The sequence below is a fragment of the Metopolophium dirhodum genome, chromosome 5 (genome assembly GCF_019925205.1).
Source record: "Metopolophium dirhodum isolate CAU chromosome 5, ASM1992520v1, whole genome shotgun sequence".
NCBI classification, from domain to species: Eukaryota; Metazoa; Arthropoda; class Insecta; order Hemiptera; family Aphididae; genus Metopolophium; species Metopolophium dirhodum.
This window is the reverse complement of record NC_083564.1, coordinates 6,840,349-6,866,146: the sequence shown is the minus strand read 5'-3', so window position 1 is coordinate 6,866,146 and position 25,798 is coordinate 6,840,349. Positions and strand designations below refer to the sequence as shown.

Genomic DNA, 25,798 nt, shown 5'->3' with positions numbered 1-25,798 from the left:
ATTCATTAGCTAACAAGCATACTGCCGATGTTTTAACACATAATAAAATCAAATATTTTTAATATTTATTTTTTAACATAAATATTAACCAACGTAAATATGGTACGTTTTTATATTTTTTTTTTTATAAAAGAAATTCAGTTTTAATTATGAAAATATGCTTTATAAAAACATATTTAACTTTCAAATTAATTAAAAATCCGTTTTCAAAACTAAAACCTGTCTACCCGTAATATGGGTAATATTGTTAACTGACAACTCTTCGGTAACCTAACCAAACTAAAAAGTAATTTGTTTTATCTCATGATATGAACTATAAAATCCTAAACTCTAAATAGTAAATATACCTTTAACTTTTTTGTTTAATCATCCACTGCACCGCAACTGCAGTATTATTACAGATTAATTTATTTTAATGTGTCATCAAAATTCAAAAGCCACGTTGGACATTTCTTGTCATAATCGTATAATATAGTGGTTCGGTAAAAAAAAAAAAATAACATTGTTTTGTATTATCATGTCAGTATAGATTATTGGACTGCGGCATATTATTATACAAATTAAACAATCATCTCTGTGGTTGAACTATAGGTTGGCCGTGATTTGTTATGAAGTACTTACCTACGCATTACAAACATTGTACAATTTTAAGGTTGCTGCGAAGGAGGAAAAATAATTTTCAATTGCTATTTGATATACGAATACGTATCATTATCATAATAATACTATCATAATACCTATATTACAAATGCGAACGGTCTCATTTGCGGATGACGAGAAAACAGACATAATACCTATAGCGTATCTCTTTCGTTGTACAAAACGAAAAACTAGGTTATCATATTCCATTACACGAAGCGCCTGAACGATGAAAATAACAATAATTATGATAATAATAATAGTTATAATTATAATAATAATAATAATAATAATAATAATAGTTATAAAATAATTATAATAATTATAATAATATTAATAATAATCGTCGAGTACGCGCACACGGCGTGGCGTTGCGTTTGGCGTTCACCACATGGAGCATTTCTTGGAAGGGTTCATGGGACTTCCGACCGGACATTTCCAAACGTCCGCAAACTCAGGACTGTTTCTCAACGAACCCAACACCCGGGCGAAGCTGGGGCTGTGCTCGTCGTTGCCGAAAATGTCAATTTTTTCGGATTTCTCATCCTCCGGATTTTGGCACCACACCTGTTGTACAACGACAGTATTAATATTATCGTTATCGATAACGTTTCACATGATATTATATTATAGTGACGTGACGTCTTAATAATATTAGCGCACAGTTTATAATATTATTATTATTATTATTATAGGTTCGTCCGACCAGTAAATGCCTTTAATAATATATTTCGAGTAAGCTCTGTGAATGCATTCTAACGCGTTTCACCGCCCACATCACACGTTTCACATCGCGGTCATAATATAATATTATTATTTTACATTTTATATTATTTTTAGCCTAACCTACGATACGGGAGAAATGTGCGTCTGACACGCAGATGTAGCTAAATAGCCTAACCGAAACGCCGTGTTGTCGTAATAATATCGCAATATTGAAATCGTTTGAAATCCTCTGCGTGCGCTTGTCTAGAACCTCGTATCGTGTTCGGAGTTTCAACCAGAGCTCAAAAGAATAATGGCGCAGACGTTAGGAAGTTAAAAATTATTATATTTTTACGTATTCGAATAGGAAAGTGATGTTATGTGCCTCACAATCATTATTGACACTCTGGTGATTCGAATTGAAATTAATAACAACGCAGAGAAACCCTAAGTACAAAAACTTGATATTAAATATATTATTATAGCTCTTATCAGTTAAAATAATAAAATATTAAAATATTAAGCAAAACAATATCATGGTAACCGACACTCTACCTGCGATTCCGATAGGGATAATACGAACAGAAATCATCACTATAACTTATTATGCGGATTGCAACGGCTGCGTGTTCTACTACAGTCTTAGAGATTTAATAAAAAATGTATAACAATATTATGTGGCCGGCGGCTGTAATATTATTTGTCATTAATATCTTTCGCAGACTTCGTCTAATCCGTAAATTTATAGAAAAACGTTATGGGCGTTATATATTTTTCAGTCAGACGAGAGTGGAGAACAGTAGAAGAATAATTATTGACGATGCGATGTGATAGCGTGAGTGATGAAGTCTAATGAAAGAGAAGACTGCGGATGAGACAATATGATGCGATCCGATCAGATCGGGCACAACTCCTTTTCCGGGTCACTCACGTTCGCGTAGGACAAGAAGAACAGCTGGTCGTTGGAGTATTCCTTGAGTCCTGCCAAACGAAATTCTTCGCCGACGTTGTGCGATTTGTACGCCTTCCACGACTGCTTCAGTCCCACGTTGTCGGCCATGTTTTCGGCTAAAGTGTGCGTGCCGTTTAGCTGAAAAACAGTATGAAACGCACCGATGATCAGGACGACCGATATTATTATAAATAATGTATACCGTGGTAAACCGGTAACGGTAACTATGCTATATAATATTATTCAGACGCGAATTTGTAGGCGGGACACGGACGCCGCGGCGGCACCCCTCCAGAAAAAAGATTTATGTTGTGATAAATATTTTGCGATGTTAATATACTGCAGCGACGATAACTCACAACAGTATAATGCGACACTAAATTGTTGTATTATAATGATGTACAATTAGGTATTATCTTCAGTGTTGCAAAGTGTTTTAAACAAAATGTCTTAAACATCTGTTTAAAATGTTTTAAACATGTGGATTTGTTTTAAACGTTTTATACATAAACGTTTAAAACAGATCTTTAGAATAAACGTTGAAAACGTTTTATTTAAGACAAAAAAAAAAACAAAAGTTTTTATTTTATATTCTATATAAATTGTAAGTGTTCAGTCAGAGATTATTCGTTTGAACTATGAATTGATAAAAATTAACAACAATATTGACTATTTGACTAGGTATTGTAAATTGTCGCATGGTCACATGGGGAAACTTATACACACAATTAATAGTCAATAGATCATGAACACAACTGATAACTGATAGCCGATAGTCCATATATTAAAATATGATTATGTTTTGATTTTAATGGTTAATAGTCTATAAGCCATTTTAATTGTTATACACATATACTGTATAAGTCATACGGTTGTCAGTTATAACTTATACCTACCACCTACTTATATTAATGTGTTAGTATTCACTATTCCGAATAGTATATTCGTTAATCGTTGACTTAATATGACGACTGGCCGAAAGAAAGACAAGATTTGGAACTAATTTATAGAAATTAAAGAAAAAAATAAACCAATACGAGCTAAGTGTTTAAAATAGTCGAAAGAAATGAATCTGAATTTTGTTGTAAACTCAAAAAACTTCCCTGGGGCCTATAAACTGCCCTGATTCCCTTAACGTGAATAAAAAAAGGATTACCTATTGAAAAAAAATTGTTTATGGTTTAAACTTCAAACAAAATGTATGTTCAATGTAAACGAAAACAACATTTTTAACAAAAAAAGACGTTTAGAACAATGTTGAAAAACATTTGAAAAAAACGTTTAAAACAAAAAAAACATTGCTTAAAACATTTTAAACGTTTTTCTTGCAACCCTGATTATCATGTCAAACAAGATCGTAAAAACGATGACATTATTATCGTTGTCCGTTGTGCTGCTAAACATATATACCTACATTGTCTTAATATTTCGGTTCGACAAATGTTATACAATATTATCGAAACGAATGAAATTGTACCCGCCAATGAACGCACCGAATTTTATAAACGGTCGGTCGAATATTTGTTTTTTCAAACGGTAAAAACATGATAATAAACTAGTCCTAGGTACCGTATTATCACCCAAGTCTATCTTATGCGCATTACGTTCCTGATAGTATACTGTGGACCCACACCCGCGAACAATAATATTATAGTAAAATTGTGTAGTGCTCACATTGTTGTCTGAGTCCAACACAAACTGATCGTACTGTTCGACGAAACACTGCGCCCGCTTCAAGTACTCTTGTACCGCGTTATGCGACCATTGCGACGTCTTCTTGCCGTGAATATCGTAGTCTTTACCTGAACAGCGACGACGATAAAAATTTAATGTTGTACGTAACGTTAATGTTGTGACGGGTATGTGGTATATGGTGATGTGGTACCGGATCAAAGTCTCGGAGACCCGGGGTGCATCCACTATAATATCGGAAGCCCACTTAAAAAAAAATGGCTACTTTTAAGCCATATAATATTCGATTTAATTTACTTTTGGTATTTCATACTAACGTTTTTGATAAAAATTTAAAAAAAAACATTTCCGATAGATACCAATATATTGTATTCGAGGATGAAACTGAATCCATGAATAAGTCCAGAAAAATAACCGACAATTTTGGGTGTCAGTATTTATTTTTTCTGATTTCGTTTTTGGTTTTGAAAACCGGTTTTTATTTTTTCCGATTTCAATTTTGGTTTTGATTACCGGTATTGAATTTTTTCGATTTTGTTTTCGGACTCGTTATCGATTTCGGTTTTAACGGTTTTGACCAGTATTCAAAATCGGCATCTAATATCGGTTTCAAGCCCCGTGCATAACAGTTGACAATAATAAACAGGGGTGGGTCATTTTTAAACAATAACAACTCAGCCCCGGTGAACTGCACCTCCGCCAACCGTTAAAATACACCTGTTAAAATAACGGAACTATGTGTCGATAATATGTGCGCATATACCTTCGATGTCGAATCCGTGCGAGATTTCGTGTCCGAGGATCGTACCGATGGCTCCGTAGTTTACGACACTGCAACGACGCGTAGAAAATAGTGATCGATGGTATAAGGCGAATCATACAGAAAAACGAAACACAATAATAATCAGGTTAAAAAGTAATTTAGGTTTTGAGAAATCTAAATAGTATGATATGTGGTCGGACGCGTCTCGACTTACTCGACTCCCTTGTAGAAAAACGGCATCTGTAAAATTCCGGACGGAATGTCTGCGGGACGGCGAACATGAAAAAAAAAGATGAAAATATGTTATTGCGTCAGGTATACAACAAAATTAACGGTGCATAATATTATGAGTTTGGATAATATTATTCTCACTGATGGAATTGTCCATTCGATTGTAATACGCGTTCACTTCCAATGGGTCCGTCACGACTCTGCAACAACGTCGATCGGTCGCGAGGTTTCGAACGAAATAATAATTATACATTTATATGATCGAAAATATAATATTATAATACTTAATGTCGTGTACTTACGTCTTCGGACCTGATTCATCCTGCATGGTGATCTCTTCCCCCACCTTTCCCAGCACGAAAGCGACTTCGTAGGATTTAATGTCCAACATGGACTGAAGGTACTGGTCATCTTTGACTATGATCTAATCGGCAGATGTCATAAAATATAATATTATTCTGCTTCTTTAGTCGCAAATCGGACAGTGAAGACTACACTATAATAATATTTGCGGAGTAACGTGAGTTGCACCCGACGGAGAGATTAAAAATTGTATAACCAAAATAATTCGATCATAACTCGTTCGTATAGAATAATGTTGTCCCTTAACAGTCTGTTGTCGTGAGTAATGGTTACAACAGGTTGCAAATAATAAACTATTGTTAGACGAAATTTCTTTTTTATTAACCTAATAATATTTTCTCCCCATAATATGAATTCTTTCACCGCCACACCGGAATTTGTGAATTTGTATTTAAATTATTTATGTGCGTATTATTTTCTAACTTATATTATATCATACTCTTTATTCGGGTTTTTCGTCATATTTATCCACGAAACTCTTTTGTCGAAAAATGTATTAAAATAAGCACGGGATGTAATGCATTGGCACTCATCGGTTAGTATTTGCATTTTTACTGTATTTTTCCACCAAACTTTTAACCCATAGGATTCTGTTTACTTTTTTAGCATAATATTTTAGAAGTAATTATTTAGGACACAAATGCATTCATATTATTTCCTGAGGCATTTTAGAGCATCAAAGCCGATCTTGTTCAACTGATTTATGAATTATAATATAATATTATAATATATTATTTACAGTATTCTTACGTAGTTGTAGTTTTTTTCCAACTCGTCCGGCGATTCAAATATTGTCGGATAACCGACTCCGATTCTCATGGCGTTCGCCTTTAGGGTAGCCACTTTTTTCGTGGCCTCATCCGCCCAATCGGATTCACTTATCATGTCACTGAACGCCCCCTGTAGTTGTCTGATCATCATTTGGATCTTGTTCGAGAAATAAAATAACCATTACGACCTGGTCTATATCTACGTGTTATAATAATAATAATAGTAATGAATTATTCACCTTCGACGTAGTCCCTTTCAGGTTGTCGCGAACGTAGAACTCGTAGGCAATGGGGCCCTTCACGAAAGACCTGGCCACTGACGTACAAAACTGTTTTCTAAGGCAAACGATACGGGTGAATACGTTTTTAATGGATGTTTAAATTTTTTTGGAAGAAGCACGAGCGTCAAAATTATACCTGTTTATTTTTAGCGACAACGGTACTGCTATCGTGTTAAATTTTGATTTCATGTCTGCCATCTGCACAGTGGTGTGCGGAATTAAAGACTCCACGATTCTCCACCAAAGAAATTGTTCTGAAATAGTTTGTTACATACTATATAATCATACTATATCATCGCTTACAAAAATGTTGTTTCATTATTATTGCGGACTAAAGTTTGTGTGACATGTCCTCTCCATACCAATGAGGAATCAAGTTTTTGTTTATTTATATTATAACAGTGGTATAAACAGTGTTGTGCAAAGATAACTTTAAAATTATCTAGATAAGATACATTATCTAATGCGTTGAAAATGTATCTGGATAAAACAAACAGATAACCATACAGTTTTTGGGTTTTTTAAGACTTTATAAATTAAATTATAATGTATACACATATTTATGATTTTTTAGTTAATATAATTTATTATTTTATATAAAAAAATGATATAGATTAAATTAATAAATTTGGATATAAAAAAAGGAACGTTTGACGCATAATAATGTATTGGACATTTTAAATTATCTGGACACCTAGTTTTATTGTTTAATAAAATAGTGACTTTTTTTTAAAAAAAATTGATTTATAGCAAAAAAACATAATCAATGCAAATAATGAAATCTAAAAAATTTGAAAATTTATTTTGTTTGGTTTTAAACATGCTAACATTTTAAATAATTATTACGCAGTTCGGATAATGCCTTGTCAACTAATTGTGGCATATGGCACATTGTTTTACATTTCAAATAAGTATTGAAAGTTATAGAAAAACGGAAAAAATCAAGTGAAATCAATAAAAATATTATCTAATTCTCTGCAGGTCGATCGGATAACAGTTTTATTTATATCTCGATAAGATAAAGATATACTAAATATTGTTATTTAGATAATGCACTACACTGGATTTGAGACTCATTCGTATTTATAGGTATATACACTACAGTGGATTCCACTTAATGTGGACACGTCGGGACCAAAATTATTTGCCAAAATAAACCAAAACTAGTTAGTTAGTATACGTTGCAATTGGGACCAGAGCATTTTGGCCACATTGCGCTGCTTGCCCGTATTAACCAGTGCCCAAATTAGGCTTAATTCACGGTACCTATATCATTCGTTTATTTATTTATCTTTTCAAAAATAAAAATGTAAAAGATCAATAAATATAGATAAATAATGCACAGAAATTTATAGAAATCTTCGTGAAAATTGTTGATCGTATAAGTATGGTAATAAAATGGTAACAATAAATGGGTATACCTAATACTGCGTACATAATACATTAATACATAATATTATTAAGTGAATCCACATATACCTAATACTATATACAAATTTTTATTCTAATTATCGATGTAGTTCGTAAACAAGGAAAAAATTACGGAATAATATTGTCAATGACACATTTTTATTATGAATTTATAATGTTATATTTTTTTCGTGAAAACAGTAGCTTTCTCTCGTTTCTACCGGTCAACAATAAAACGGGAACACGCCTATAATGCGCTCAATTGTGTACCTACATTAAAATATTATGTGCAGATCCGTATGACAATTTCACGAACTCAGTCTTACAACTGGTGCTTCAGTGGTCGGAAGTAGAACGATTGAACGCGAATGGTTCGACAATTTATTTCCTTCTGGTGTTTGTCGAATTTACCGCGTATACCAACTTGGGTAAGGGAAAAATCCTACTCGTTTCTTACCGTGGAGAATAAATTGTTTTACTGTCTATGTCTTGTATTTTGTATACCTCAATATGATACGGTTGAATGAGACCCTTCAACCGAATTAATAACATCTCAACGACGCCAAATCGAATGACGAGTTTGGTACGTACATTTTTTTTTGTCACGCCTGCACCGAAAGTTTGGTTTTCGATTGCAGTTGAAGCGTTGGAAAGCGTCCTTTTTCCCTCCAGCGGGTGGTAAAGTAGGAATCCCTAATAGTGCCGGGCAGTAAAGTGGAAATCCCAAGTCGCCCGCGACTGAAATAGCTCTCTTCCCGCCCTTGCCACACAATATACTATTACGTTTCTAAGATTACGTGATGTTTATAATTTTTGTTTTTTTATACTTTGAGACGTGTTGAAAACTTGAAAGAACTTATTTTATAAAAATAAATTTACATATATACTTACGAATTTCTTCTAGAGGTGTGTCTGTTAACCTCCATTGGAGTTCCAAAAAATAATCCTGATCCCGGACCAGCACTGTATCGTCCATCGTCCATGTGAAATTTGATTCCAAGGTAAAATGATCGATAAACGATTGCCAGTCAAACTATATCGAATGGAATAAATACAAATGAGATTGAGTCATACTCTTGAAAAAAAACACGAAAATGCAAAACCTAGTGAACGGTAATTAATTAAAATTATTATAAACTATATATAAATAGGTAGCGATAATTATAATCATAATGTTGTATTCGAAAAACGATTCCCGGGAGAGCTCAACTTACAAGGTCAGCCTCTTAGAGGATCGTCTCTCCAATATTAAAATAGTGACCGAAAAAAATTAAAAATTAGATTTTTTTACTGTTTTGGTTTGGTTAAAATGAGGTATTTATAGTTAATCTTGTATTCAATTTTAATGTCTTAGAATATCTTTTCATAATATCCTGTAGGACCAATCAACGTCCTTACAAAATTAAAGTCGTTGTTGACTTGAAAACGAAAAACTAAAATCACTGTGAAAGCAGTATTACGCTCCGCTCAATATCTATAAAATGTTGTGGTACCAATTTCTCATCAAATGAGTCTGACGTGTTCGAATGCATGTAATCACTAAGGTCCCTGGTTGTGAATTCTTTCGGTTTTTTTTTCCAAGTCTAAATTTTTCTGTAAAAAATAGAGTATAGATAATATTTGGGCTGTAACAGAAACAACTTTTGTTCTAATTAATATTCAACATATTTTTATTGTTTCAAATAAATAATAATACATTTTTTTTTAAATATATTAAATTAATAATACATTACAGTACATACCTATGTCATTATATTTGCTGATAGGAAGTACACTTTCATAAAAAAAAAAACTAAATGACATTTAAACAGAATGTTTATTTTTCGTATGCAATTTATGTCACTTGGGTGAATAAACTGAATACGAATTTATGGTGACCAGATAATTAAGGCCTACTGAAGTGACAAAGCTATGACTTAGTGTTATGAATAGGGTTGGAAGTTGATGACCTCAAAACAATTAAAATATGACCTAAATGAAATATGCAATCATGAATTAAAAATTATAAAAAAATACCAATAATGGTTTAAAATGAATAAAAATAAATTTTTATGTTTTTTTTTTATGTTAAAAATTCTCTCAAGTAATTGGGAGAAATTTTAAATGAGCCTAATCTTCAGCAATAGAGTCATCAGGAAAACAATGACTTGAAGCTAAGCTTCTTTAAACTAGTAGAAAATGACTAAACAATATGTCGAAAAACTAAGAAAAAATCGTCTAAGAAGTTCCAAAAAAATATGCAAAATGCATCAACTTCCGAGCCCTACTTATGAACCACTGTTTGGGCCAAGTAAGGTTGGCGACTCCGCGTACTACAAGAGTCACACCAGATAGCAATAGCCGTTGGCGGGATATTTGAAATCATAGTAACCTGCCGGCTGTCGTCTTCCAACCGCGTTTTATCCATCGCATTCAATATTTAAGACTCCACAAGGCTGTAGAGTTTTAACACTGAGTAAGGAAAAAAAACCGTTTTAATGAAGTACGCATTTGGAATTCGTTCGCACTTAGGTGTGATCGTTACCTAAAATGTCTGGTGTGAATTGGCCGACGGCAGTCAGAGGTGGAGTCACCAACCGCACAGAATTTGTTTGGCCCAAACGTTTTTTTCTAGTATATTATAAATACATTACAGTGTATAAAACCTGACTGGTAAAATTTAATTTATAGACGTTTGAATGGATCGTCCTGTTTAATATCGTAGTTTGTGCTATAAATTATAATACATTTAACGCGTAATTAAAACAATTATAGGTACCTTTAACGTCACTTCCAAAACGATGATTTTGAGGCAAATGTGGTTCAGCGAGGAGATGTTGAAATATTCGTCGGGGAACATACTCGTGATGACACCCACCATGTATTGGACTTTGGCTATGACTAGTCGTGAGGTTTCCGCTTCTCGGTCGAAGGAGGAGACGTCACGAGGTCGCTGGTCACCGACTCGGTTGCGGCGGTGGTCGAACAGCGGTTCAGGCAATGGCGAAACAATGTTCGTCACGGGCCCAACCTGAAGCGGACAAAAATAAGAATTCACCGGTAAAACGAAAAATCGAGCAAAACGTCGAAACCCCCTAAATAAACCGTTTTGGCCGCGACCGTTCGACACGATTTATCGATATACCGTGACATGTTTAGCGATTTTGTATTGCAATTTCGACGTATGAGTCGACGACGCGTGTTTAGGTCCCACGCTGTACCTATACTAATATTATGCTAACGCGTCGTAGGTTATACAATTAGATCTTAAAAGTTAAAATAGACAAAATACGTACGCACGAAAAATATCAAACATTTTTGACATTTCTCAATTCCGAAAATAAGGCGGGGGGGAGGTTTGTGCACTACCTACTGTAGGTTTCTGTCTGATATATTTTTCAAGGGTTTTATGTAACCATCGGTTTCGTATTTTATTTATTATTTAACTTTATATTTAAACGTAGAAATACATTTTTATGGACCTATTATAATGATTAGATAATATCGATTGTCGAACTCCAAACAGTTTTAGAACCGTTGACTTCACTCATTGACCACGCGTACAAATATATTTTGGGTTAACACGGTTTTTTTCATGTTGGAAATGGGGGTAGAAAAAATATATAGCGCACTAACATCGCCTTGACCAAAACTACTATTTCTTAATAAAATATTATGTTATTATAAAACTTTAAACTCGACTTGCCTATTAAAAGACATACAAAAATAGTTCGACCCAGCCGTTTATCACTACCGTTTAATGTCGTTTTATACCCGACACAAACGTAAACCTCATGTATTATAAAATATTTTATTGTCGTTATGTTTTAAAGCATTTTAGGTGGGTACGTTCTAATTGTCTTAAGGCACATACCTTCTGCACTATTAATATAATGTCCGTATGGGTACTTCGCGTTTATACTTACAGTGATGATCGTTCGGTTGGTTTTCGGGTTCAGTTCTAAGGACAATTGCAACATGAGATCGACTCCAAAGTACCGCTCGATCAGCGCCAGGCTCCGCGCCACGTTAAACGTGGACCCGTTGAGGTATGAGGTAGTGGTAAAGTCCGGAAACCTCCGCGGCAGTCCAACTTTTTCCAGGAACTCAAAGACCGGTTCGTATCCCAAATTGTTTAGTGTGTCTGCGGGTAACAACCAAACACACACACTGTATACGTATATATATATTGTATTTTATCAGATAAACTCAAAAGTCTATGTGTCGGTCGTTTTTGTATCAAAAGGTCTACCGCCGATCGGTATCTATATATTTTCTTTATACAACAGCCGATCCACGGCCACCGACAACACGAAATAATTTAGAAAAATGTTAATAATCATATAATTATTATGTCTTAATGGCACTGTTTATAACATGTAGGCCAGTGAAGGAAAAAACGAGCTGACGCGGTTAATTGTAAATCATATTTGAGGCGAAATAAATTATAGTATTTATCTACCTCTGAGAACAATACGATATAGTATGTCAGTGTGGATGAGATGTTGTTTTTAAATATACCTACACTAGGTATCTACTTTAATTCGATCTGAAACCGATTGGTTTATGGTTGTTGAGGATTAAGAGTATAACAGTAAAATAGTTCTATCAAAATTTGAGAACCGAACTGAAACCGGTTGATTCGAGGTGTTTTGGTCACCCAAGTTGAGGTAGGAGTATATCGATAAAAAGTGCATATTATATACAATTTTATTAATATTCATAATGCAATCAGGAACAGTTCAGTTACAGAAAAATGAAATATAAAAACTAAACATTTTTTAAAAGCGTCGCCGAGGCGAACAACGTCAAATCGCAATGCGTGAAATCGACCAACTCTGTTTTACGGTTCGCGTTTGACTTTTTTTTACGTCTTTTAAAAAAGAGGAATGTTTAATGTTTGAACCCCGTAAATACAATTTTTGTTGTGAAAGTATATTAATTTATTATATTCAGGTACCAGAGACGAGATTGTGTGATTCGTCGCTATAATACTATCAATATATTATTATTTATCTATGATAATATGCTATAGTTTCCACTTTATTACAGCGCGGCGAGAGGAGACAAGGGCGTGCTAATAATAAAGTATATGTTAACGTTTTTACTGCACTAACAATAGTTATATTTTACAGATTATCATAAACGAGACGTCTAATATAATAACGCCCCTCCCCCCCCCCCCACTCCCCAGCAAAGCGTGCCCGACCGTCCGTCGACCCTCTCTCGCATTAGCGTGGGTGCCCACTCGGTTCGTGTCGAAAACGTATATTGTACGGGCGTTTTACAAGACTACGAAAAATACTTCTTGTCCAGTGTTTTTATATATTATTTTAGTGAGCGACCGCGTAAGACTGCGCATAAGTATATGTTATTATTTATTTCACGCTCCACACATTCGTTATTAATAGAGACAGTTTTCGTAATATTCGGCAGACTTTGGGTGGATCGGGTACCGCCACTGCTGCGTGTTGCCAGTTCCGAGAACGTTAAATTAAATAGCCGTACATATATATATATATATATATAGGTAAACCCGAAGACCAAACGATTACGAACCCAAATCGGCGGCGGTGCCTTGTATAATACAATAACAGTATAATAATTTACGTTTTTACAGCATTATATTTTTTTATCATGATAAATAATATCCATGTGTCGAGTAAATCGCCGCTACCCTCCAAACGTTTGGAGACGCCGCCGCCGCCCTCATAAACGCATCGCACATTATACAATTATCAACGTGAAAAGGGGGTGGATTCCTGTACTCGAGGGGCCCGTCGGCTTGTGGTTTAGACGATTAAATATAATATTATTTCTCTTACCTGTATCCAGACACGTCCTATAAAGATGTCTCGCTTGTTTTATCGACTCCAGATCGCTTTCACGGTCCGGTTCTTCTAATATCTCTGAAACAAAAAGAAAATAGGTTATATCTTGAAGCATTGTGTATAATATTATTATCTGCTCAACACAGTCACGGCCATTAACAATAAAAACAATAACGGTGGAAAATAAAATAATATAGTAATTAACATATAGCAATTGACGACGATTGGGTTGAAGCGTATGAATAAGATGTTATTTTTTAAAATGTATTTTTTTTTTTTATTTATGATTTACTAGCACAATACATTAGATAGCCTGTATAGAAATTAGATTAAAATACATAAGTAATAATAATAGGCAACAAAATATGTCCAACAAGATTATGAACATTTGAAAATAGTTATAACTTTCAACAAATTGGCGATAGAGTTATTATAATATTATATCATACGAAATCGTAATATTTATGACGCATAATAATAGTAATAACTAATATGTTTATGCCATACAGAAATCGTTTTTTTACGACTAAGTATAATTATTATAATTCGTATAAACGATTCAAATCAAAATAATTCGTTTAACGATACCATATCATATATTATTTCGTAATTATATTTAAGTAAACTTAATATATACTTTTTGATTTCAATTTATACTCGACTAATGGCACCAACATTATTATCATGTGTTTGTTTGGACTTTAGATTAACAACTATGACTCGGCCAAACAGATTCGTCACTGTTAAATCGGGACTTATAAAAAAATATTTTTAAACAAACATTTAAAACACGGTTTTATCAGGACATTAATATTGTATCAATATAATATCGTAATATGATAATAGTCAACGTTTCCTTGCTTTATAGAAAAGAAGTTATCGAGAAAATCAGAAAAACTGTACCTTGCTTACATATTAAAGTCAATTGACCTAATATAGGTATATTATACATAATATATAATATATAATATATATTATGTAGGCTTAAGGTTAAAACATTATCTTTTACGTTATTTCAATTTCAAAGTGAGTTGTCTGTGAGTATTTAAAATATTCGTATTAAGCGTCGATCGATATTTTCTCTAATTTTCAGTTTGCAATACAAATTTTTCACATCGCAGGTACGTATCATTATAAATAAAATACGAAAATCGGGAAATGAAAAATGTTTTTAGACACGACCGCAGCTAGGCGACTCGGCTTATCTACGATTTCGATTTCTACCCCCCAATTTTTTTCAGCGCGGTTATTATTATATATTTTTATTATACGCCCACTTGTGTCGTCGTGTGTAAAAAAACAATAATAACAATGTATATTATACGCCACGTTTATATTATTATTATTATTATTATTATTATAATTGTTGTCGCGTAACTATATATTATTATAATACTCACTTGTTACTTTTGCAGAAATGAATCGCGATCTTTCGACGAACCAATTGTTGGGCTTGCCGGATTCCTGATGATGGCTGAACTGCCATTTTCCGCACGCGAATTCGTAAAAATTGTCGCAAGGTTCAACGTCCACGTTTATTGACCTCATAATAGATTCGGCTGAGTATTTTCATCGTGCAAGCGGTAAACAACGACGACAGTAATAATTGCGAACAAAAAAAATTAGAAAATAATCATAAAATACCATCGAAAACCATTATGAATAAAACCACCACGAACGACTCGAACTATTATCGAACAGGACGAATTGTGGTGGGGGGTTGGGGTCATAATATCTGCAGTTTAACCCACAATCATATTATTATTAGGCCTCGGAAATCGACGTATTTTTTTTTTTTTTGGAACTGAAAACGTGTTTCAATAATCGTACAGTCCATTTGATTTTGACAACATCAAATATGCTCTAAAAGTACAATGTAATAATTTTAATAATTTTAATTTTATAAACTTTAAAAAAATTATTTATTTTAAACCATTATTTGTAATTTTTAAGGTCATTTTATGTCATAATTGCATAATTTTGTTAGTTAATTTTTTAATTGTTTTGAGTTCATCGACTTCCGAGCCCTAATCATTATTATCGTTTTGGAACACGTTTTTTCGGAATGAAATATCATATTATAATTATTATATATTTTGTAACACATTTCACCACCGTGACTATAATCGTTGTTCCATACTACATTTTCTTAATCCGAACAAGATTCCAAGACTTGGCGCCGGTTAAGCTGACCATGGCATGAAACGCTATTTTCATCGGTACAATAATAATATTATATTATACTTTATTTAAGTAGGTGATGCAAACCTGATGTTAGACACTCATCGCTCCTACACGTCCTCTTCATAACACCTTCAACAATAACGAAAACATATTATATTGTGTACCCACAATAAGACACTGTTATTGTTAACTGCACTATATTATAATTAGAGCTGTGAATTGAAAAAACTTGAAATCTCGAAATATGCACTTTAAATGCATTAAAATATCTTATATTATAATTAATGTCAGTATAAAATACACCATGAGTATTATACTAATATGAATTATTATATTTAAAAAAAATATAAAAAGCTTCAAGTGTAAACACTATGTTTTAAGTCGAATATATTATTAATTAAGTGTGCAGTGCGCACCGAGCGGGTAAAATACTTATAAGAAAATGAAACAATAAAAAATATTTCATATAATGTGAGTAAAACGATTTAATCGACGGAAATTATCAAAATTATCAACAAAAAAAGTAAGAAAAATGAAAAAAAACAAAAAAAAAATGAAGCAATGACCTAGAATGGCCAAAAAAAAACCTAAAAAGTCGAAAATTGCAAAAAAATTAAGTTTTAAAATTGAATTCATCCGTGTCTAACTTAAATTTTGGAAGCTACGTTTCACAGGCGAGGTAAAAATAATGCCTTTTTTCTACGAATTCACTGCTCTAATTATTATTGTCATGCGACGGGTTATAAAATATTAATTATTTTATGTGCACCGATCGATGAGTGCCGATTTTTGACTTGCCTCCTCGAATTTTCATGACCGTCAGCACCAAACCGGCGCAGCCCAGCACGGCGACGAAGGCAATTATACATTTTTCCTGAAAGCTTCTGCTGCGGAACACGTCTTGGAGTTTCCTGTCGAAGAGATGCATCTGATATTAAGTCTTATTGAGGATGGACAAAAATTGTCTCGGCCACCAAACTAACCGCCACGGCTGACGGTCAAAATATATTATATTATGATACACAGCTATTATTTAAAACTGAATGCGAGTGCGCTATCGGAGAAAAGCGAAACGATTGATTGTTTTCCACACGACGTAATAATTTTCGTGACGATCAATTATGATAATATACATTCGGTATGGGAATTAATTCATTTCGTATTTGACATTATGATTACGGCCTAGCGATAATTTCCCGCACTTTATTATGACATCAATTAACCAAATTATTTCTTTATCGCCGACAATAACCTCTATGTACACGGAACGATCGACCGGGAATATGATCTCCCCGCTTTCATCATTAAACAATGCGGTTAATCAAATTTTGATATTTCAAGTTTTTAGTACCTACCTATTCTTAAAATCCACATTTTAAAATAATACAATTTTATACTCCGTTTAAGGAGTTTTTTAGGGGCCTGTAGCGATACGAACGATATTACGAATTTTTCAAACGAGAACATCCGTTTTTTACTGTAGACTGTTGCCGAAGACATTTTTGAAATAGTTTCTGAGCTATTAAATGCAATGTTCTAATAAGGACAGTAATTACCCTAAATAATTATTGCATAAAATCAAAAAAAAAATACAGTCGAGTCTCGATAACGCAAATTGTTTTCTTGCCCTTCGAAGTGTTTTTAAGTTGTGTTTCAGGCATTCAACCCGAAAAATACATAATTTAAATTTATTTGTGTTCGCCTAGAGATTAGAGTTATCGAAATTCAACTATAGTTGTTATATTTTGTTTAGTACCCACAACTGCAGTTATTAAGTTCGAAAACATATTCACAAATTATAAAATCCTACCTAGTTTATCATTATTAATAATTACTATAATTTTCATATTATCACGGTATGAAAACTATTATCCCCACTACATTAAGTTTAATAATTCAGAAACTTATCACTCGAATATTTCGATGTATATGCATAAATATATTTTAAATAAAAGATAATGTTACACTTCATATACATGCACAGTAAAATGTATCGATGTCGTACGAACAAAATACAATTGTACCGGACACTCCTTTAATATCATGAAAAAAAATATGAATTTGAAAATACGGCATTTAAGTATGTGGTAACTTTAAAGTTATAATACATTCCAAAAATCATAATTTAAATAAAATATCCTCTATTAAAGGTAAGAAATGGCGACGTGTGGCCACCCAGTCGCTGCAACGATATTCTCGTCTCTAATCATAGGCTTCGAAGTTTCCCCAATTATATACGTAGGTAGCACGAACGGATCAGGGTTAGGTTAGGTTAGGTTATGCTCGATAAGATTCATATTGTTTATTTTGTCCTAAATGTTTCGTGTGATCGCTCAATAAATACATAATACTATTATTACAACGAATGGTATTTATTTTTTTCATCCATAATCAGGCATTGCGCAATTTTACATATTTTATTAACCATAATGTCCGGGTAAGGTAGACATGCCCACGATAAAAAATAAATCTGCCTGTATAGTGACGAGATTATCATATAACATAATATTATATTATATTACCCGATATGATCGTTCCTATACAATGTATGTGCCTACCTATTTTAAATATTATTGTAATGAATATCGTACGATCGGTAGGTACGTCGTCGGAAAGCGATTTACGAATCGTTTCGACACTAGAATAATACTCTTATCGAATTTCATATAGTCGAGACACGAGCTTAAAAACAACAGCATATAATTGTTTGATATTTATTAGCTATTATAACTATTACGACCATTATATTCATCATTGATTAAAATAATAGTACAATGCAATTTTCACGACTGAATGTTTAAAATGTTTAATTTTTTTTTTTCATCCGCATTATTTGTTTTTTAACTCATAAAGTTTTATAATGTGTGCGCCTAGCGATATGTTTTTTAATTAAATTCGATATTAATTCTCTCGTTATTGCTGCAACAGCAATGCGCGACAGAGATAAGAACCGTTCTCGTATATATATTATTATTATAAAAATTAAAGATTTGTTCTACTTAAAAAATATATAGAAAAAAAAAAACTAGAAACCTTACCCGTAAACATATTATTAATGGCAGCAGGTAATATACAACTGCAGATATTGATTTTTTAGTTATAGGTATGTTGATATTGATTTAATCGAATCATGTTTAAAGTTAAAAAGATACAAATTCAAAACTTATAATTCATGTTATTTTTGTTAATTTGTTGTAGTTAGCATAAGTTATTTATTATCTATATTATATACCAATTACCAACTTCAGTTATTATAAATGCATATTATTATTGTAAACGGGGTTGATATCAGTAATAAAGATTATTATTATATATGTACACGCAGGACGTCGGGTATTTGTGCTAAATAACTGCAGGGGAACCCGGTTGCCACTTCAATCGAGTATATGTCTTCAAACGCTGCTAAATAAATAAATAAGAAATTACCGTTCAACGCTCGACATTAATTATTGTACAAAAAACTTTTGAAAAACGTACGAAAAAGTCGTTAACGGTCATCACTATATAGTAATAATATGATAAAATAAAAATGAAATAGTAAAACGTTCGCAAAATTTTACACTGTGTTATGAGTATCATATTTTCGGTTGTTGTAACCCACAATTTTATGAATACATTGTCGCCAAAATATGGCACACCATTTAAAAACTTTGATTTAGTTAAACAGACTGCGAGAAATTTGTAACGAATAAAAACTAATCATTTATTATATTATGTCAGTTGTCAGTACCTATTATATTATCAATCGACAGTTTCTTGAAAAAAAAACATATGGTAAAATCAAAATCGGGATTAGCTTTGGATATCGTTTAATTTTGATTTCATAACGATTAGTAACGGAAGAAGAAATAATTTTGTTTTTCAGCTCTTAAAATCGTAAAAACAATAGATCGTGTTTCATTAATATCATGATAATTTATATTTTATAAAAATATTAAAATCAAGCATAAACTTAAGTAAAAATTCGGGTTGTTATTAATACGATGTGGTATAGAAATTTGAAACGTTTCACAAGATCAAATATTTTCGTGTTTTCTATATGTTCGAGACCACGTTTCCGTTGTTTGTTTTCTGGTAATACCATAACATCATAATAAAATATTTTACCTCCCTCAAGTCCTGCAGAAGTCATAGCATAGCCTGTAACGATAAAATCTCGATTGGGACCCGACCAATGAGATTTCAAAACTCGTCGAATGTGATCGTGTGCAGTGTAATAATAATAATAATAATAATAACAATAATTTGAGCTGCAGTAACCATGCATTCACACAAGTACCTGTGCTTCCGAGACGACACCGAGACGAAACCTACATCGCCGCCGTTGGGCTGCTGCTGAAGCTGCGACTGTTGCAGGGCCGGAGGCGCCATTGGTTGATGGGCCTGATGCACTTCCGGTCCGGCTGCAATGGGCGGCCCGGCGTTTCCGGCGACGACTCCTACGGTCTGCTGCTGCTGCTTCTCCGCCGACCTGTGATAGTCACGCAGATAGTGGTTATCGGTGGTCACATGCGCGACGCCGTCGTACTCGCTGTCGGCGACCGACATTTTCGACGTGAAATAATATTATATTATATTCTTTTGTCTGATATAATATATTATTATTTTAACGATATCGCGGACGAGAGGAGTCGTGTTACGACATTGTATTATTACAAATGTCATTGCTGTTATCGTCGTTGGTAAAACTTATCGAGCGGTATCCGAATAAGACGCTGCAAAAGGTCCCGTCACACGAGTCCAAACGAATCGTCGCGAACCGGATGCAAGACGTCGTCGGAATCTTATGCATGTCGTAATGTGCAACACGATCGTCCGGTAGTAAAACGTGTCGCTACCATGCCACGCGCGTACGTATTAAATAAAAATGGCATTATAAAAAAAAACCACCCTCTGCGTGTGTCCGAAATATCAATCAATCGCGTCCACTTGCCGTCACACGCTCACACCCCTCGCCTCCCTCACACACCTCACCGCGTCGACCGTGACCGCCGCAAAACTGGGACTTTAGCGGCACGTAACGAAATTACACGTACCGACAAAATTATAGCATATTATAATACATATTAAATAAATTTTAAAAAAAATATATTAAAATACGCATTTTGATTTTGTCGAAATATGAGGTACGAGATAAACGCGGTATGAAATTACCAATAATATTCCCATACCGCGGTCACTAAGTCTCTGTACCGCCCTCTGATTATTATTTTTAAATAGACTGATTAAGAAACACAAAGTTAGTTTTTACGCAAGCTCGGTTTCGAAAATCTTGACGAAGCATCTCGCAGCTATACGGTAGGTTTGAAAAACATTTTTTTCATTTGAAACACAAGCAGAGGCACCTATAGGCTATAATATAGTTTGACAAAATAATGATTTTTTTTCAAATAATATTTTATATTACTGCCGTCGAAATTTACCACTAAACAATTATTGTTACTGTTCGTGTTCGCAATGATAACGCGTAGTATTTATGTATAATAATAATATATTGTTTGCATTATACTTTGAATGTTATGCAAAAATATGCATTGTAAAAATTGTCTAATATTTTATAACATCAATACGAGTCGACTCGTGTGGACATTAGTAACCCATTTCGTGAGATGATACAGCCAAATACAAACATCCACAACCAAATCACGTACCATAATAGTTCTAGCCCTGCAGCACATATATATGAGTGTAAAAAGATGGTAAAAAACTCGATAACAATTAATATTTGCATGGCAGATGATAAAAATATTGTGATAGGCCTCCGCCGGACGGACCGATCTACGATGAAAAGAAACATTCGATCAATTGTGGGTGCCGTTTGCGAAAGGCCGCCTTAAAGATTTTCCGAACAAAAATACAAATTCGAGTTAGTACCAATGATAAAGATTAATAAGCCATCATGTACGAAAATTATTACGTCTTCGCTGAATCAGAGTGACGCCCTATACACAACGATATCAATATTATAATATATCATATAATATTATTCTTTGATGGTATTTATTATCTTTACTTCAAGAGAGACCGAAAAAGATAACCTTGCAAAGCCCTATACTATTATAATATGTCAATCATGCATTTATTTGCAGAGGCCATATTATAATAATATTGTTAGGTATGTAATTATTATAAAACAAATAGATAGCCGGCACTGTGTTAATGTATCATATATGAACCTTTGAAGTCTGCCACAGTCGTACTATGTCAAGAGGGAATAATACAATATGGAGTAATCCACGAAATATTTAATTACGTCACCAATAATTATATTTACGATGGCATCACGAATTAATCTTGACTCGACGAGGATAAACCCTACGTTGTTATTAATTTATCGTATTATTTTATATTTCATGGCATATGACGTGGATCAATTAATCGTATTTTGCCCTCTTACTACGGCTGCCGACTTCAATACACTCATCGAGTCGGCTGTTATAAAATTGTCTTATTATATATATATACACATACATATATATATCCATGGCGGGGGCGCAATTTGCAGGGTGTACTTTGGCACCGCACTTTTTTCTTCTCGTCTCATTGTAGTTATTGGCCAGCCAGCCGTAACATTTTTAAATGCACTGAGTGTGTACAGAGATAATGTGCATTTATTATTTTTAAGTAATATAATATATAGTCTATTGGTATGCATGAGCATGACCGAAGCTATTTCCAACTTACAATTTTTTTTAATCCATTAAAATATTAAATAATGTATAACCGTTCTACCCCATGTAGGTACATACACAAAACACACGTATTTACATCGTTGAAATAAACTACGGACCGCAGCCTGCTTCAATATTAGCACACCTATATTAAAATAACTCCAAGGCGCCACGGATTATGTGAAATATTCGATTTGAGATTAAACAGTTTTTTAATTCATCTTAAAGTCAGTGATAAAACAGTCGTAGGTGACGTACAGAAGTATGACGTAGTGTGAATACCTTAGGATACCTAGGTTTATTTTTAATGTAATATAAGTCATAATAATATTATATATCAGAGGAAAGGTAAGGCCACGTTGGTCATAGTTTTATATTTTTTCATAGTTAGGGAAGGGATTTCAATGCAAATTAAATTTTTTTCTGAATGTCCTAAAACCATGCCTTCTGAGCACAAAATTAGTTTTACATATCAGAGAATTAAAAAATGAAAATTTTATTTTGCATTTTTTGTTATTTTATAACACTTTTTGACAATTTAAGTAGGTACATTTATAAGTTTTTAAGGCAGTATTTCTTATTTTTCCATATTTCGTGGTTTTATAAGAACATTTGGTAGAATGTACTCTGATTTCTTCCTAAATTAAAAAAAAATGCATGTTTCTATTTTTATACCTAATGTAGTAAGTGGTTTACAATAGGCGATTAGTCGCGAGCGTCACTATCTTCAAAAACGCGGTGATTAACCACGTGAAATAAATTAATTTTTAAAAACATTTTCTTAACTTTTTTATAAGTGCATTAAATTGTATTTTTTAAGGAATTTTTTTTTGGTTTTTAGAAAATTTAAATCCGTTCCCTAATTATTATATTTATCTATCCTGAACTAAGGTTACTGACTTTCCAATTAATTAATTCACAGTATAGTAATGATTCCACGATTTTTTTTTTCGGAAAATTTTATTAGTAAAACATAATAACCCTATACCGGATGATAGAAAAGGAACACGTGGAAAACGTCGTGTGAGCAGCTAACACAATTATTATTTTTTAGCAAAGTCTTGATCGTTTTTAGGAAAACCTGCAAACTCTTTTTACAATCGTTTTCCCGATCGTATTAGTGACTTACCGAGCTGTTCTATCATTTCAAACGAAAGTATTGTATAACCGACGTTAAATAGGAATTCCAATCTTTTTATGCATTTATATTTTTCAGCATTATCTATGACGTATATAAGCAACAGAGACGCGTTCAACTCATTTCGGATTTCGAGGCGTGAGTACAAAACATACGGGTTCAAAAGAACCGTGAAAATATCAATTATTATTTTCGCAAACCGCAATATACGCATAGTTACCTACAACAATAAGATTGCCAACCCCGAATAGACAGGGATGCATTATTTTATCGGACCCGTTTGATATTATCGAAATATTAATATTACAGATTGCAGCTGGTATTTTCAACAAATTACTACCTATATGTATGTATTACTACTGTTAATAAACTGTATTAGCTATTATGAGTTTTCCGATCGAAATCCACCCTAGGTCATTGACGTTATTGTATAGGTACCCATCACATATGTGTGTATAATAATATATATAGATAGAAAGTCGCGAAGTCAAAAAAAAAAAAATCCAATTGATTAATAAAATAAAAAAAAATATTTTATATACATATACAATATGTGTTGCACTTGTTGGCATGACAACGTATTTTTCCTCGATATTATAAACTATTATACCTATGTGGATTTTAATGCTATTCATTTTAATTGTTGCTATGATTGTATATTTTAGGCGTATTAAATTGATTAACAACAAACAATACGTGAATGTATAGGACGTATACTGTGCAGTGCTTATCAATGATTAAATATTTTAAAACTAATCGATTCGATTCGCGACAAATTCGTTTTTACTAAACTTCGAATTAATCGGTTTAAGCGGTCAGAACTTGTATATATTTTGAGCGAATGAAAATTTAAAAAAAAACTTCACACCAACCCTTAGTGAAAATATATTAATAACAATTTTTTATTCGTCTCTAAAATATATAGTACGTTTATCGTACTAGAGATTTTTTATTTAAGACACAAAAGTCTTAAAATTATTTATTTTTTGTTTTATAATTTTACGTTCATCGTAAATTAACATATTTAAATTTTTAAAAATCAGTGATGGTTCATAATTTAAAATTGAATTAACATTACCCTACTATACTATGATCAAAAAAACATTTTTTATTATAAACTTCTATTAATTAATTTCGTAATAATTGAACTATAATTGCTATGCCAAACAAATATTTGTCGTCGTTAGATTAAAAGTTATATGCGCTTGAATAAACAACTATAGGTTAACGTTAAGATTACTTTGGAGTGGAAAAGATGCAACAATCGTTATTTACTTTTTAATGACTTACGGTTATTGACTTATCGTGACAGTATTTACGTAAGCATAATATAATATCATTCAATGAATGGAATTATATTTTTCAATAAAGTCACGACTTCTGGACTTCCGGATACGAGTAATTAAAATAAAATAATGAATTACGAGAATATTTTGGAAAATAATCGAGTGAATATTATAGATTACTTACCGTGTTATGTTTATTAATTTTTTTGACCTACTTACCTAAATAATAAATAATAATATACAACGAAACGGCTACCTACATACATTTATGAAAATATATACATAATTACCGTTTATTAATATAACTATTATTACCTATACTTTTTTACTGTTATTCAACTATAATAGTATTATACTATAGGTACCTAATAATATATTAGGTATACGTAATAGGAAATATTAAACTTAATAATGCGTATGATTGTGTCTGAAATCGGAAATATTGTAAAATTTTAAAACATTGAAATGTATACTATCTGACAGCTCTGTGACAATTTGTTCAATAATCTCCGAAGTGTATGCGCAGACGTGGTGCGTGGAAGCTATTATACTGTTATAGTATGGGCACAGCTAGGCGAGCTCATATAATGCATTGGAATGCGTTTCATCATTCAATATTAAATTATTGAAATAATTTACTTCTGACGATCACGTTTTGTGTTCGCCGCCGCCGCCGCCGCGCTGGGGATTATTGGTCAATTTAATAATAATAGATTGATAAGGGAAACAGAATTGAGATTTTATGAATCGGACGAATATAACGACGACAATATTATATACCAAGTTAACTGGTCGTCGCATAGGTACCTATATAATTGATAATAATTGGCTACTATTGAATATTAAATTACGATCGGAATGATGTGACTGACGCAACAAAAATGTGTCACAGCATTATTATTT

General features: G+C 32.8%; 1 protein-coding gene across 1 annotated transcript; it reads right to left on the bottom strand.

Moving 5' to 3' along the window:
- Positions 1–884: 884 nt before the first annotated feature.
- LOC132944911 (neprilysin-2-like) lies at positions 885–20,363 on the bottom strand. Its single transcript, XM_061014464.1, is given in 20 exon segments — positions 885–1,206; positions 2,276–2,434; positions 3,971–4,098; positions 4,752–4,819; positions 4,966–5,014; positions 5,124–5,182; positions 5,285–5,406; positions 6,096–6,272; positions 6,355–6,451; positions 6,533–6,650; positions 8,698–8,839; positions 9,300–9,380; positions 9,382–9,399; positions 10,565–10,816; positions 11,712–11,929; positions 13,611–13,694; positions 15,017–15,175; positions 15,885–15,929; positions 16,599–16,711; positions 20,080–20,363. Coding segments are annotated over 20 exon segments (2,541 nt in total). The 5' UTR covers positions 20,349–20,363; the 3' UTR covers positions 885–1,023.
- Positions 20,364–25,798: the final 5,435 nt, after the last annotated feature.